A 14,047-nucleotide genomic window follows, 5' to 3' on the forward strand; every position below is an offset into this window, starting at 1 on the left:
TATATATATATATATATATATATATATATATATATATATATATATATATATATATATGTATGTATATATATTATACATACAGTATATACCATTTTTATGATGTTACCCAGAAGTACGAGCTTACTACGAGCACCTGAACGCATCATTTTACACAAGTGTGCAGGAGGAGAGCAGCAGAAGTACAGCCGAGTCTGAGGGGAGAAAATCATTCACATCGCTGAATCCAACGAAGGCAACAGCTACAGTTTAAACAGAGAAAAACGTTTTGCATCATGGAAGGCAAGAAAACCATCAACTTCGGCGCTGGGCCCGCAAAACTCCCGCAATCCGTAAGTTTAGATCGTCAATTTGTTCGTGTGTAACGTTAATGGTTTGAGAAAAGCTGTAAGTTAGAAGAAAGTGGCAAGTAAACTGTGTCAAAGGAAAACTGTCACTTTCATTAAGAGATTTTCAGTGATGATGCTTTTGGGGATTTTTTTTTTGCAGGTGCATGCTTGTTAGTCAAACTTTATGTTTTTTTTCTAAGGTGTTCCCATTTTGAGTCTTGTTTTTAAGTGACATGCAAAATCCAGAATTGACATGTTCACTTTAAATCTGTCTTCCCGATTTTCGCCTTGGGGAACAGACATGTGATATGTGAGAAAATGACTTGGCTTGGCGTTTATCAGCAGCTCCAACTGGCTGAAAACTGAGTGTTGAGTTGCATCAGCCTCTTTCATTCATGCGGAAAAACCTGCTTCTTTGTGCTTCACTGCCGGCAGAACACACAACCTCTAGATGGCAGAAAAACACACCGATTCTCAGAAAAAATCGATCACAGCTTCCACTTCTAAAACCTTACATAAATGTTGTTTATAGCCAGGTAAAAGCAGCAGCTCGACTGGATCCGTCAGCTAAAATCAGCTGGTTTAGGTCTCTGCAGTTTGATCCCATTACATAGGCTACATTTACAGTACAGTACTGCACTGAAGTACAGTTTTGAGGTATTTGTACTTTACTTGAGTATTTTCATTGATGCTACTTTATACTTCCACTCCACTACATTTCAGAGGGAAATATTGTATTTTCTACTCCACTACACTACTACTATTTGACAGCTTTAGTTACTTTTCAGATGAAGATTTGACACAATGGATAATATAACAAGTTTTTAAAATACAATACATTGTTAAAGATGAAACCAGTGGTTTCCAACCTTTTTGGCTTTTGACATCTTACAAAAAGCAGTGTGTAGTCGGGGTCACATTTCAGATGTCTATGAGTTGTTAACAGCTCCACCAACTAGCGATTTTTCCCTCTAAACATCTCACATGGTTTCATTTCAATAAATGTTCAAATGATCCAACATTTCACCAAAAATCAAAGACTAGAGAAAAAACTGAAAGCAGATTTGTGTATCAGAACTCTCCCATTAATCATCTCATGACCCCTCAAATTTATCTGGTGACCTTTTGGAGGGGCCCGACCCCTAGGTTGGGAACCACTGGACTAAACTAACTGTATATAAAGTAGCTGAAACTAGCTCCACCTCCAGCAGCTACAACAGTAACATGCTGCTCTAACACTGATGCTTCAGTATTAATAATCTAATGATGTCATATATAATAATATATCAGTCAGAGGGACCAAAACACTACTTTTACTGCAATACTTTAACTACATTTTGATGCTAATACTCATACTATATACTGAATGAACTATGTACTTTTACTTAAGTAGGATTTTCTATGCGGGACTTTTACTGGTGATGTAATATTTTTCCATTGCTATATTGGTACTTTTACTTAAGTAAAGGATCTGAATCCTTCTTCCCATTTGAGGGCTTTAAGGGACATTTCACCCCAAAACATGACAGAACATTTTTTACGTTGAGAGTGAGAGGTTTTTGCATTTTGGTTTGTGGTGATTGAAGCAACCAATAAACAATAAATAAAAAGGAAAAAATGTGAAAAATTGAAAAATTTGAACAAGGAAAACATCTGTTTTTTAAGTGTAGAGCCATTTAGTTCTATGGATATCTCTAAATACATCACTTTCAAATCTAGATGGATTGCATGTAATCTAGACAGGAAACACCACAGATTAGAGTTTAAAGAAAAGTGTTTTAATGGTGATTTTTTTGTAAACTGCTCCTGTTACTGACCAATTTACATCAAATATTTTGTCACTACTAACATTAGCTATATCTTTTTTCCTACCTGTTAACCCATCATCATTTCTGACAGCTGTTCTAGTCTTTGAAGAGATACTAATCATTTAATCTGACACCTGTTGCAGGTGCTGCTTCAAGCACAGAAGGAGCTCGTCAACTACAGCGGCCTCGGTATCAGTGTTCTTGGTAAGTATAACTACAGGAGAAGAACAGTAGATGGATTTTGGTTTCATGCACATCATTATGAGACGATATATAAGTATGATTCTTTATCTTAAGCTGATGTTGACAGACTTTGGAAGATTTAGAAGCTGTGTATATTGATTATTATCAGTTGTGATTACTCTGAGGTTGTTTTTGTTTGTGGAAATGGTATAGTTGTTGTTTTCTGACAATAACAGACACAAAAAGAAGCACATATTTCATATCTCATAAACACTGTCTTTCAACAGTCTTGTCGTAATCGTACATCATTTAGATCATAGCTGGGTAAATGCCAGTGACAATGTCATTAAATAAAAATGTTTTTGACCTCGATGTTTTTGTTCAAACCAGAGATGAGCCACCGATCACCAGACTTCAACAAGATCCTGAACAAAACCGAGAGTCTCCTGCGAGAGTTGTTGTAAGTTCCTGTTTGTGGTGTCAATACTTGTATAATCCTCTTCACTCCTCTTTCCTCTAAAGAAAGACACAAAGATGCTGCACAGTCATATACTGTGCTGTAGCCCCATCATACTACTGCAAAACCAGGGTGTTCAAACATAATGTTCTCAAAGCAATTTCAACAAACACACATGTATAAAATATATTGGAAAAAGCAATTTTATTAAAGAGATAGCACCATCATCTTGTTATTAAGCAATCCAAGGAAGGTGACTGACCCACTTTTATTCTATTTTTAGTTTGAACATCCACAATATGACATGGTGACCTTTAAACTTGCTTAGGCAGTAACGCAGAAGAATTTTAGAGAGTAACACACAAATTATGGACAAAAGCATGTAGGAGAGACTAATAATTAGCTGTGCATTGACTCCTGATTCTCTTGTGCTCACATGTCAGGCTCATGATGGCTGAATGCCAAACAGGTTTAAGGTGTGGCTGCACCGACATGGTGTTTGTCAGTCATGGAGATGTTTTACTCTGCCTGATTATTAATGTAAGATTCATCAGGAGGAGCTGATTTTGAATTTTGATTAATAATACTTTTCCAAGCCAAATTGAGCTATTCTAGTGAGGAAGAAAAGATGAGGGCTACAGTCCTCCCATGCAAACTGATGATCACATGTATGCGGTTTTGATTCTATATGATTATTTTGGGGGGTTTATTTCAGCATTAAAGTATACATGCTCACCAATTTGAAATAAATAAAGGTTGATTGATTGATTTTTTTTATAACTCCCTCTCTAATTATATTGTTCATCATATTATGCATGGTGTTTGTTGGTGGTATGCAAACTGGTAGAACCAGATGTTGGTGTATTTTTTCTAAGCCATTCTTAAAGAAAGAGACACCAGTCAGTCAATTTTAATCTACTTTTCAAACTGTATAAATTGTGTTTTACTGACTTGTTCAGCTAAAGTCAAGTTAGGCTTACGTCTTTGCAGTTAGCCGAATCAGTCTGAATTATGTCGTTTAGGCAAGGCAAGTTTATTTGTATATCACCTTTCAACAACAAGGCAATTCAAAATGCTTTACATGAGACATATAATGCATTAATACAAAATGCAAAAGAAACACAATGTATTATAAAAAAAGACACATTTAAATAGAAAATAAAAGCTAAAACTGAACAGGACGGATTCAATGAGAATAAAAATTGCAGTGCAGCTACAGTACAGTGCAAGATATGAATAAAAAGGCAGCAACAAACAGAAAAGTCTTGATTTAAAAGGAGTGAGATTTGCAGCAGAGTCAAGTTTAATCTACTTTTCAAACGGTATCAAATCCTTCAGTGTCAAACCAATTCTAGGCAAACATTTTACCCTCATCAGCGTATCAAATATTAAGATACTATGTCTACTTTTGAACATTCATATTGATACTATGAGTGTATCAGTTAGTGTAACTATTTGACTTTCTGTGGGTTTACAGCTGCACATGAAGATTATCTCTGCACACAGTATTTAACACGGTGAACTTTTCTCTGTACACAATATTTAACACGGTGAACTTTATCTGCACAGAAATATCCCGGACAACTACAAGGTGATGTTTCTGCAGGGCGGCGGGTCCGGACAGTTCAGCGCTGTTCCTCTCAACCTGATCGGCCTGAAGGAGGACAAGTGTGCCGATTACCTCGTGACCGGCACGTGGTCGGCCAAAGCTGCGAAGGAAGCGGAGAAATACGGCAAAGTCAACATTGTTCACCCGAAGCTGGATAGTTACACAAGTAAGTGTATGTGTGTGTGAACGAAAACTACCAATGAATGAACGCAGTAACTGCCACTCTACCATCTAATTTCTTGGGTGACATGAAGAATTTTTATTACTTTTAATTACTCACAAAATAGTTTTGGCTCGAGTGAGTCGGTCATTGCCATTCATGTTGCATTAGGACTCTCCCGCTGCAGAATCTGGCTCAGTGTCCGAGGATGTTGCGTAATAAACAATAGGGCGGAATACCGATGAAAGACTCTGGTATGCGGACAGCCTTTTCACATGGTTCTGTTTGATGAGGGTTTTCAGAGGGGCTCTTCTTTATCCTCATGTTATAAGGCAGCATTACAGTGTAATCTCTATGTAATTTGAAATGTAAAATTCATATATTTTAATTTGTTAAAAGAGCGCAACACAAAATCCAGATCTAAGTATGTTCCTCCTCCTTGCTCGGTCCCCAGATAGTCTGGTTTGTATTGAAAAACATTCCTCACAGTCTGCCCTCACCAGAAAAAGGAGTCTCTCACTCCCAGCCGGCCTTTTGTCCTTTTTAGCGCTGACACATCTGGATTTTACCACATTTGCTGAATGGCCAGTGGAAACCAAATGCTCAAGGTGGCATATAGAAGGCAATGGTTCGTTAAATAACCACAAACTGGTCTGAGGCAGTAGAGATGTGAGGTCTATCTTCTTTACACATTCAGGGAAGACATAAATACAACCTCCGTAAGTAATTCAAGAGCACACGAACAGTTTTTAAACTCTTTTTTGATGTCATTTCCTCCAGAAATCCCCGACTCCTGCACCTGGACCCTGAACCCCTCAGCCTCCTATGTGTACTACTGCTGCAACGAGACGGTCCACGGCGTGGAGTACAACTTCACGCCAGAAACAAACGGGGTGGTCCTCGTCAGCGACATGTCCTCCAACTTCCTGTCCCGACCTGTGGATGTGTCCAAGGTGAAGTGAAGAATGATGCGAAATATAACCCTCAAAGCACCTTTATTTTTCCCCAACTTTCCAAATCAATCGTTCCAGGAGTCTTGATGATTTTTATTATCCCTAAAAGGGAAATTTTATTGGCTGAAAAGCATCCATGTCTAGGCCCATGTGAGCATGTTAGGATGTAAAACAACTAAAGTGAAGCTGAGTCTGAGATGTCCTAAAAAAAATTCCAGTTGCACAGATGATTTATTAAGGTAAAAACAAATCCATTCCTCTTAATTTACAGTCACTTATTGTCTTTTCCCCCCCATTTTTTTTATTATATAGTTTGGGCTGATATTTGCTGGTGCTCAGAAGAATGTGGGTTGTGCCGGGGTCACTGTGGTCATCGTGCGAGAGGACTTGTTAGGTCACGCGCTGAAAGAATGTCCCATCGTCCTGGACTACAAGGTGCAGGCTGAAATGAACTCCCTGTACAACACACCACCTTGTTTCAGGTACTGACTCTCTATTTTCATTTTTGGAGGTTCTTCTGTTTCTCACAGATTGATCGACAAGAAGTGGCAGCATTTAAAAAAACAACAATTTAACAATCAAGATATTGTTTAATCAATATATATCAGTCAAGATATAATATAATATATAAAAACTCTAATTTCTAACTTAATTTTGTTGTAAGAACGATGAGGGAAAACACTAATAACAGGTGATTTTTTTAACCAGTTTAATTGTGTGTGACTGTTTTTAATCATCAACGTGTGTCGGTTCAGTATCTACATCATGGGTCTGGTTCTGGAGTGGATCAAGAACAACGGTGGCAGCGCTGCCATGGAAACGCTCAACAAGCGGAAGTCCTCCATGATTTATGACATCATCGACGCGTCTAATGGTTTCTATGTGTAAGTATAGCCGCCAACTCTCAGTGACAGATGCTACAAGAGGAGAAACGGTGAAGGTTAAAACTTTCTGGGAAATTTAACAAACTGTCAACCGTTAGTGTCAGTCCAGATCCACAGAATGAAGTTTATATGAACAAATAAAATGTTTGAGTCTATTACACCTTAATCTACATTTATCGATACGCGTAGGGAGAAATTTTGTGCAAGTGCCACCAATCTGAAACTACTACAGTATCTTCTGTATACTGTGTTATATTATGAATAAGTTTATTTCTGTTACAAAAGTTTTGTGTGAGTTTTACAGTCTGTCTTGTGTGTTTTGAGAACTCAAATCAGGCTCAGGATAACTAGTATAAAGCATGTATACAATAAAACCATTTATCTTAAAAAGAATATTTTATTTATGTTATAGAACTGAGGACTTTCTTTTTCCAGGCTTATTTCAGACTTCAGTTTTCATTATGCCATCCAGTGTTGTGCAAGACTCACCCATCACAATATCTTTGGTGACACTACTGTGTTTATCCCAATGTTTCCATGTATATTATCTTTTTTGCCTTGAAAATTATGCTTTTTAGAGCTCGACTATGTTAAATTAAACTAAAAATGACTGCAGTGAAGTGACTGTTGTGCCCACTTGTCTAGGTGTCCAGTCGACCCGGCTTGTCGGAGCCGCATGAATATACCGTTTCGTGTGGGGAAGAAGGAGGGAGATGACGCCTTGGAAAAGAAGTTTCTGGACGGGGCATCCAAACGTGGAATGATATCACTGAAAGGACACAGGTTAGAGTTTGTCACTATTCAAAACAAACAAAAAACTATCCTTTTAACCTGAAAAGAAAATGTTCCTCAGGCACTCTTAGGCAGAGGGTGGATACCTCCTCTTGATCTACTTTTTATAACTGGATTTCATAAGATTTCATAAGACCTCAAACCTAACAATTTGTCTCCCCCTGCAGGTCAGTCGGAGGGATTCGTGCATCTCTGTACAACGCTGTAACACTGGAGGACACTGAAGCTCTGGCAGCGTACATGAAAGAATTCATGAAGGAGCATCAATAAAAGAGGCCACGCTAATAGCCAGCTGGCCTTCACACAGTGGCATTTCATTTACTCCAGTACAGTTTAAACAAATCTGTGGTTTACCTCTAGTTTGGGATCCATGTTGGATCTAGGTGGTGCACCTTTAGACAGGTGTTTTGTAACACCCTTTCATTGTCCCCAATAAGCTTTAACCACTCATTTTTCCAGTAATGTCTTAGTTACGTCTGTGTCTCAAAGAAGTAATATCTTTTATGAATTTGTCGACTAACAGTGCTTTGATGTAAATACTGTAGGTAATTCTTGTTACTTGTTCAAAATATGTTTACATTCCAGTAAATCTTTGGCATACTTACATTTTCAGTGTCATTTCTTGTCTCGACTGCTGTTTTACAAGTGACCACAGTGAAAATGATGATGTAATTCTTATTGCTGAGAAGAGAAGAGAGTTAAACAAAACAACCACACTAAGCTGAGTGTGAGGAGTTAAGAATAGTTACATTATGGCTATTATTTGAGAACATGTTCACTTCTGTAAAAAAAATCATCAATCCTGATGGAGGGTTGCATTTCTGACTGGTTTCTCCCACAGTTTGCAATCTGGCAACAGTGTTTAATTTATTTTCATTATTAGTTAATATAAGGATTTATCAATCAATTGGTTGATTGTTTATATATTATATATCTTATAAATTGTCAGAAAATAAGGACATGTCTCTAGAGCTGAAGGTTATGTTTTAAATTTCTTGTTTTGTCTAACTAACAATCCAAAAAAAGAGAGAAGCAGAAAATTATCACATTTTCTGGAAGCTCAGAGCATCAAATATAAGTGCTGTTGATTTATTTTAAAGTTGATCGCTCTGGTGCTTGTTTTTGTTCTGCTTTATCTGCATATCTTTGTTTCATGTTGGAATGAATCAATCTTTTGTTTTTTGTTGTTGTCGTTTGGTTGTTTTATGATGGAATAAAACCAAACATAATGGAGCACAACAGTGTAGATAAGACAAGGTACTATAAACAAAAATAAAGAATGTTGTTTGAAACATCAAAAAAAAAACAAAAAAACGATGAAATCGATTATTAATATCACCAATCGCAGCAATAGAAAAATTGAGTGGTTATTGTATATCTATGTTCAGAAATTGTTTTTTTTTTCTTTTCTCTGTGGTGAGCAACAACCTCTGTTGTCTTGGGTTAGTAGCAGAAATAACTCAGACGGATGTCTGAATATCTGGGGGAAAAAAAAAATCTGCATAGCCAAATATGTGAGAAAATGCTATTTAGGAATTTGGGTGAACTGACCCTTAAATAAGCTTTAATCAGCCAAAGGTCAAATGAAACTATTCAAGTAAGTCCCACAGTATTACTTAAAATTATTGTGCCTTTATAATAATATTAATATGCACAACAATTTTCTAAGCACCTCTACCAGTTTGTCTTTCGCCTGTGAGGTCACTTTTTTTTCATGACATTGTCCAGGAGGCTTTGGTGTTTTTTATCTGGTGGGTTTTTGAAGGATTCATGAGGCCAGTCACTTCCCACAGCTTCACTGCCCGCTGACAGCAGGAACAGCTCAGTATGTAGGAGTGAACAGGTCTACGCAACATCAGCAGGGTGGCAGGATGGCTTCATGGTGAGAGAGACCATCCTCCATCTGGATGTCCAGAGGCCGGTTCCCTGCTGAATTCGCCCCGCTGAGGCCCTTCTTCAGCAGGACACTGCAGCCGTACCAGCTCCCGGAGCACTGATGTGTATCTGACCCTGACCTTTGACCTCCTTACAGAGGAAAAATTAGAATTGATCATATAACCAATCCTCACAGGCCCAGACACCAAAAATGCATATCGTAGGTTATGTAGGTGACTTTCATAAATAATTTTTGAGGACAAAATGTTGTTGTTAGGGGAATGTATGAGGAGTGAAATGTGTGTGTTAGCTTTATTTTTGTGATTCAGCCCGACCCTGCATGTGAGTAAAACCCGCCTGCATCTCGTCTCCAGTCCCCCACTGTCTGTTTCATCTCTCAGCAGCACTTTATCTATAAAGACGTATAGTTTTGAGCATATGTGGCTTATGAATCCTTTAAAAACCCACCAGATAAAAAACACCAAAGCCTCCTGGACAATGTCATGAAAAAAAAAGGTTACTTGAACATGCTTAACATTATAATTTATGAATGACCTTTATTCATTATGCATATGATCAGTTCAGTTTTTGAAAGACTTGTTACCCTGTTTGTCCATCTGCAAGTTCTTAGGGTGGTATTGGACTGAATATTTCAGCTTTGCTCTAAGAAGCATCTCAGTTATATAGTTCAGTTCTCTTTCATAAATAAATGCTCTTAATTTTAATTGCCAGTAGGCTTGTCACATCACTCAAATGAGGATGTTGACAAGTCCTTCAATTGCAGCTTTTCTCTGCTGTGTTTAAAGACATGAGGATGATTGTTTGGGGTGGTTTTATATAAATCAAAAAGGTCTCAACTAAGACATACTGGGATTGTAGGGTCCTCCTAACAGAATGTTTGAATTGGTGTGTATATATATATTCAAAATACATGCAAGCAGTTTTCTGTTGTAATGGCCTGGACATAACAATAAGACGCCCAAATATTAAAATCTCAGCCTCATGTAGTGTGCTTCTGCTGCTAACATGCTTCAACAAAACATTAAATTTAAAGATGTTTTTGCTTTAAATGACCACTAGGTGGAAGTGTTCATCAAGAAATGTATGTTTACAAAGCTTAGAGGTGGATTTTTCTCCAAGCAAATGGGGCTTTGACTCTCTTTACATTGATGTCTGGTGTTGCAACTCACCCCCACCACCCAACTCCTCCATCCATTGATGCCTCACTGGCAAGACATTTTGATCTAATCATGTTGGAAGAGTATATACATAAACAGAGTGACAGCATGCGGTAAATAATATATAATAATGATATAGAATTCTAATGATATAATGTATGTAGAGTACAATGAAGTAACTAGTAACTGATATCGGAAATACGCAATTCAGAAAAAGAAAGAAGGAAAATTAGAGTATTTTTCTCTCTCTCTCACACACACACAAACACACACACACACACACACACACACACACACACATGCTTGCTTACATCCACAGAAATACACACACATACACACTAACTGGTGTGGTTTCCTCTGATAAGGTCAACTCACCACCACAGGCAAAGGGTCCTCAAGTGAAGAGCAGGATCAGTATCCTCTCCAAAAACACATATCCGTCTCATCATGTTTGGACAGAAAAAACATTCTTCAAATGTTTAGAACTCAGCACAACTGCATTTCACTTTCTGTCAATCCTCAATGTTTTCTTTTGTCAGATATTGAGGAAAATATAACCATATCAGACACAGAACAGTATGTTGTTTACATTTATTGTTGCTGGCCAAGTGATATAATTCACTTTCTAGGAGCTAAACATGTTAGATGATTACCAGACTTGTGTGAAAAGGCTATACTTGTGATATTAATAGAGTTCAAGATGGACTGTTTTGTCAATTCTTTTATCTTTCATGCTTTATAACATCATCAGTGCATGAATGGGTAGGTATGGGTGGCATAAGTGAGGTTTAACATATTTAAACTGGTAGCCTTTCAACATGTTTTCAGGCTTCTTTCAGGATCCTTTAAGTGATATTTCCCATTATTTTTTTTTTTTCCTCACAGATTTAATATACCTCTTGAAAAAATATCTATATAGCAGGTAATCATAAATTGTCACCTCTAAAACTGACTCATTTTGGCTCCATGCTCAGGACTATTTTCTTACTTTCATTTTGAAATGTAATGAAAAAAAAATCACGCTATCTTCTATCATAGGAGGACACATGGTAAAGTAAATCCAGGGGTTATTATTTTATATAACATCCCAGATGATTCTTTCCAAAAAGTAATTTTGGCTGTTAGCAAATATCAATACCAAGAGCAGGGGAGAAAGTCTGAATGTTGGTGTTGACTGTGGATCCCCGGGGCGGGAAATGTTGGACCTGCTGCAAAGGTTTGTGTGCCCAAAGATAAAAATGTTCTGCCAGAGTGAGGTATTGCTTTAAGCCAGATGAATCTTCTGTTAGTACAATAAGACACAGCCTCATCATTTCCTTAACATTTATATATATCCGTGACTTTCTGAGGCTGAAATCTATCAGTAACAGCTTGTCTTCAGTTCATGGTCATCTTCAACTGTGGCCTTGAAAGCCTCGATGTTCGGGGGGGGAACTTTGGCATCACACTCACTGTAGCGTGCATTTAGTCCAGTCATCAATGAACCTTTCTTCACAGGGGCATAAATATCCATCTGAGCTCCTTCACTTCTATCTTTAGTGTAGTCTGATTTGGTGGCTCCTCTCCAGTGTGCACAGACATGAGACTCTTTGCAAATTCAGCAACTACATCTCCACAGATGGCTCTACTATTTTAGCTTGCTCCCTGTGTGTTTTTGGCTCGGCTCCTAGCTTTACTTGCGTATCCTGACACTCTGCTTTCAAACTGGAAGAGGACGTCTGCTGTTACAAGTGTTGGAAAGTAACAAGCAAGTACTGTACTTAAGTATCATTTTCAGGTACTTGTACTTTACTTGGGTATTATCTGCTTTATGCTTCCACTTCACTACATTTCAGAGGGAATATTGTTGTTTTTCCTCTATTACATCTATTAGACAGATATAGTAATTTTGCAGATAAAGATTTTACATTCAAACATATGTGCAGTTTAAAAAAATATGATGCATTGTGATAAATATAATAAAAAAAATATAAAGAGCTTAAAATTTAAATATAATATAATTGGCTCCACATTAATGAACTCCAACATCAAAATGCTGCCTATGCATTAACACATTAGCAATAATAATTCAATAATACAATACATAATAATACGATAATATAACATTTTTGGGTTGTACTGGTGGTTTGGGGGTTTCACTGACCATGTGATCGCAATGTACCCATGCAGTTTGAGTCAAGCCTGGGACCTTTGTTGCATATCATCCGCTCATTCTCTCTCCCCTCATTTCCTGTCATCTCCTTAATATGTTATTTTAAATGGGACATATTATGCTTTTTGTGATTTTCTGTCATTTATATACTGTTTTGATGTCGACTGTCTATGTTAAACATAGTCCAAGTTCCAAAACTTGAGGTGAATGTATGTAAAAATGCTCCCTGGAAGGGATGAGAAAATCGGAGAAACAACTAACTTGTAAGATAAGCAAACTTAAAGCAACCATGTAGATAGAGAGCTTAAAGGAAATACAATATATTTCTTGCTGATTTAGCTTAGAAAAGGAAACTTGGGAATCTATACTGTTATGCAAGCCTCTAGTGATAAATCCATGCGGTTGGGTGAGAACCTGCAGTTCAGTCTGAAATACAATAAGATCCACTGTTGCCTGAGGCGAGTGAGATACAGCAAATTATACAAAGGGATTTGTGTAAGATCTGCTCCTATAGCATGAAGTGTGATCCAGGAATGAAAAGACTGAGCAGGTCTCTCAGACCTTTAAAAACCTCATATCCCATAGAAGGAAAACTGGAACAAATCAGGAGATGTAAATGCAAGGAAAGGGTGATAAAAAAGCAAATCCATCCACCTGACAAGCCCAGATTTAAAATTGCTCATTAGAAGTGTTGATGATGAAGCTGCAGAACTCACACAGTCCACTGGAAGCTAAAAGCAGCTGCTTCGGGCTACAACAGCCACAGGAGGGCGTAGTTATTGATAGCAGTCGAGCATTAATTGGAACAAGCCTGTCAACAATTTATGCATGTTTGCAAGTGCGTGACAGTGCTGAACAAACCTTGTTGCTTGTGCTTGTGGCTGTGAAATAAAAAGTTTATGACAGTCAAGAAATAGCATAAGGGGCAAAAAACAAACTTTACAAAAAGGCTTGTGTTGTTCTATTAAGTCAAGCTAATTTTAATATTGCTGCTATATTTGGGTAGATGGACATTTCTGTAGGAGATTAGAAGTATTATCTGGCTTTATTGTGTGTATTTCTTGCAGTTGTAGTGTATTCTTTCCAATGGAAATCTTTTTTGCAGACGTCTCCATCAGCTGTACAAGTTCTTTGTAGTCTAATCTCAGCCTAAAAGAATGCTAAATGAAATTTGGATTCCGACAAACTGCCTAACCTCTCAGTAATTTGTATTGTCCGTGACCCTGCAGCAGATCCACCTTAAAGGAGAAAAAAGTAAGTGAAAGATAAGAAGAGGCAGAGGGGCTTTGAAATGCGAGTAGTGTTACAGCAGAGATGGGAGGTTGTGACAGGATTGTGTGGTGATTCTCGTCCTGTCAAGCCCACTAATGTCGAGGTAATGCCACCGGCAGGCTGCAGTAAGACGGTGATAATGAAAAACACCGGGGAAGACAATATCAAATGGCTCCTCTACATCCTACAGTGGAGATTAGTCGACACAAAAGTAGGGTGGCAGAGGCAGAGGAAGCAGAGGCAGGCTTTAGTGCTGCTGATTGAGTCTCTTGTCAAGAGCTCCATGCTTGCAGCATGAAAAGTTACTGTGACTGATGTCCTTTATACAGTTTATTTCAGACAGACAGACACACAGACAGTTTGCATTGCCTCAGAATCTGTTTTCTATAGATACTGTA

At 37.8% G+C, this 14,047-nt stretch overlaps 1 protein-coding gene across 1 annotated transcript; it reads left to right on the forward strand.

The window, feature by feature from the left end:
- Window positions 1-147: 147 nt before the first annotated feature.
- psat1 (phosphoserine aminotransferase 1) lies at window positions 148-7,778 on the forward strand. The gene is made up of 9 exons (XM_067615308.1): window positions 148-329; window positions 2,278-2,338; window positions 2,708-2,777; window positions 4,344-4,549; window positions 5,324-5,496; window positions 5,809-5,978; window positions 6,252-6,380; window positions 7,026-7,163; window positions 7,340-7,778. The coding sequence occupies exons 1-9, from the start codon at window positions 273-275 to the stop codon at window positions 7,440-7,442; spliced, it is 1,107 nt and encodes a 368-aa protein (XP_067471409.1). The 5' UTR covers window positions 148-272; the 3' UTR covers window positions 7,443-7,778.
- Window positions 7,779-14,047: the final 6,269 nt, after the last annotated feature.

This window comes from Thunnus thynnus, chromosome 2 (assembly GCF_963924715.1).
Source record: "Thunnus thynnus chromosome 2, fThuThy2.1, whole genome shotgun sequence".
In the NCBI taxonomy this organism is placed as follows: Eukaryota; Metazoa; Chordata; class Actinopteri; order Scombriformes; family Scombridae; genus Thunnus; species Thunnus thynnus.

Excerpts from the sequence above, each read along its gene's own strand:
- psat1 (XM_067615308.1), top strand. The coding sequence starts at position 273 with ATGGAAGGCAAGAAAACCATCAACTTCGGCGCTGGGCCCGCAAAACTC. Across the intron at positions 4,550-5,323 it reads GAAGCTGGATAGTTACACAA|AAATCCCCGACTCCTGCACC; the intron begins GTAAGTGTATGT and ends CATTTCCTCCAG. Across the intron at positions 5,979-6,251 it reads AACACACCACCTTGTTTCAG|TATCTACATCATGGGTCTGG; the intron begins GTACTGACTCTC and ends GTGTCGGTTCAG.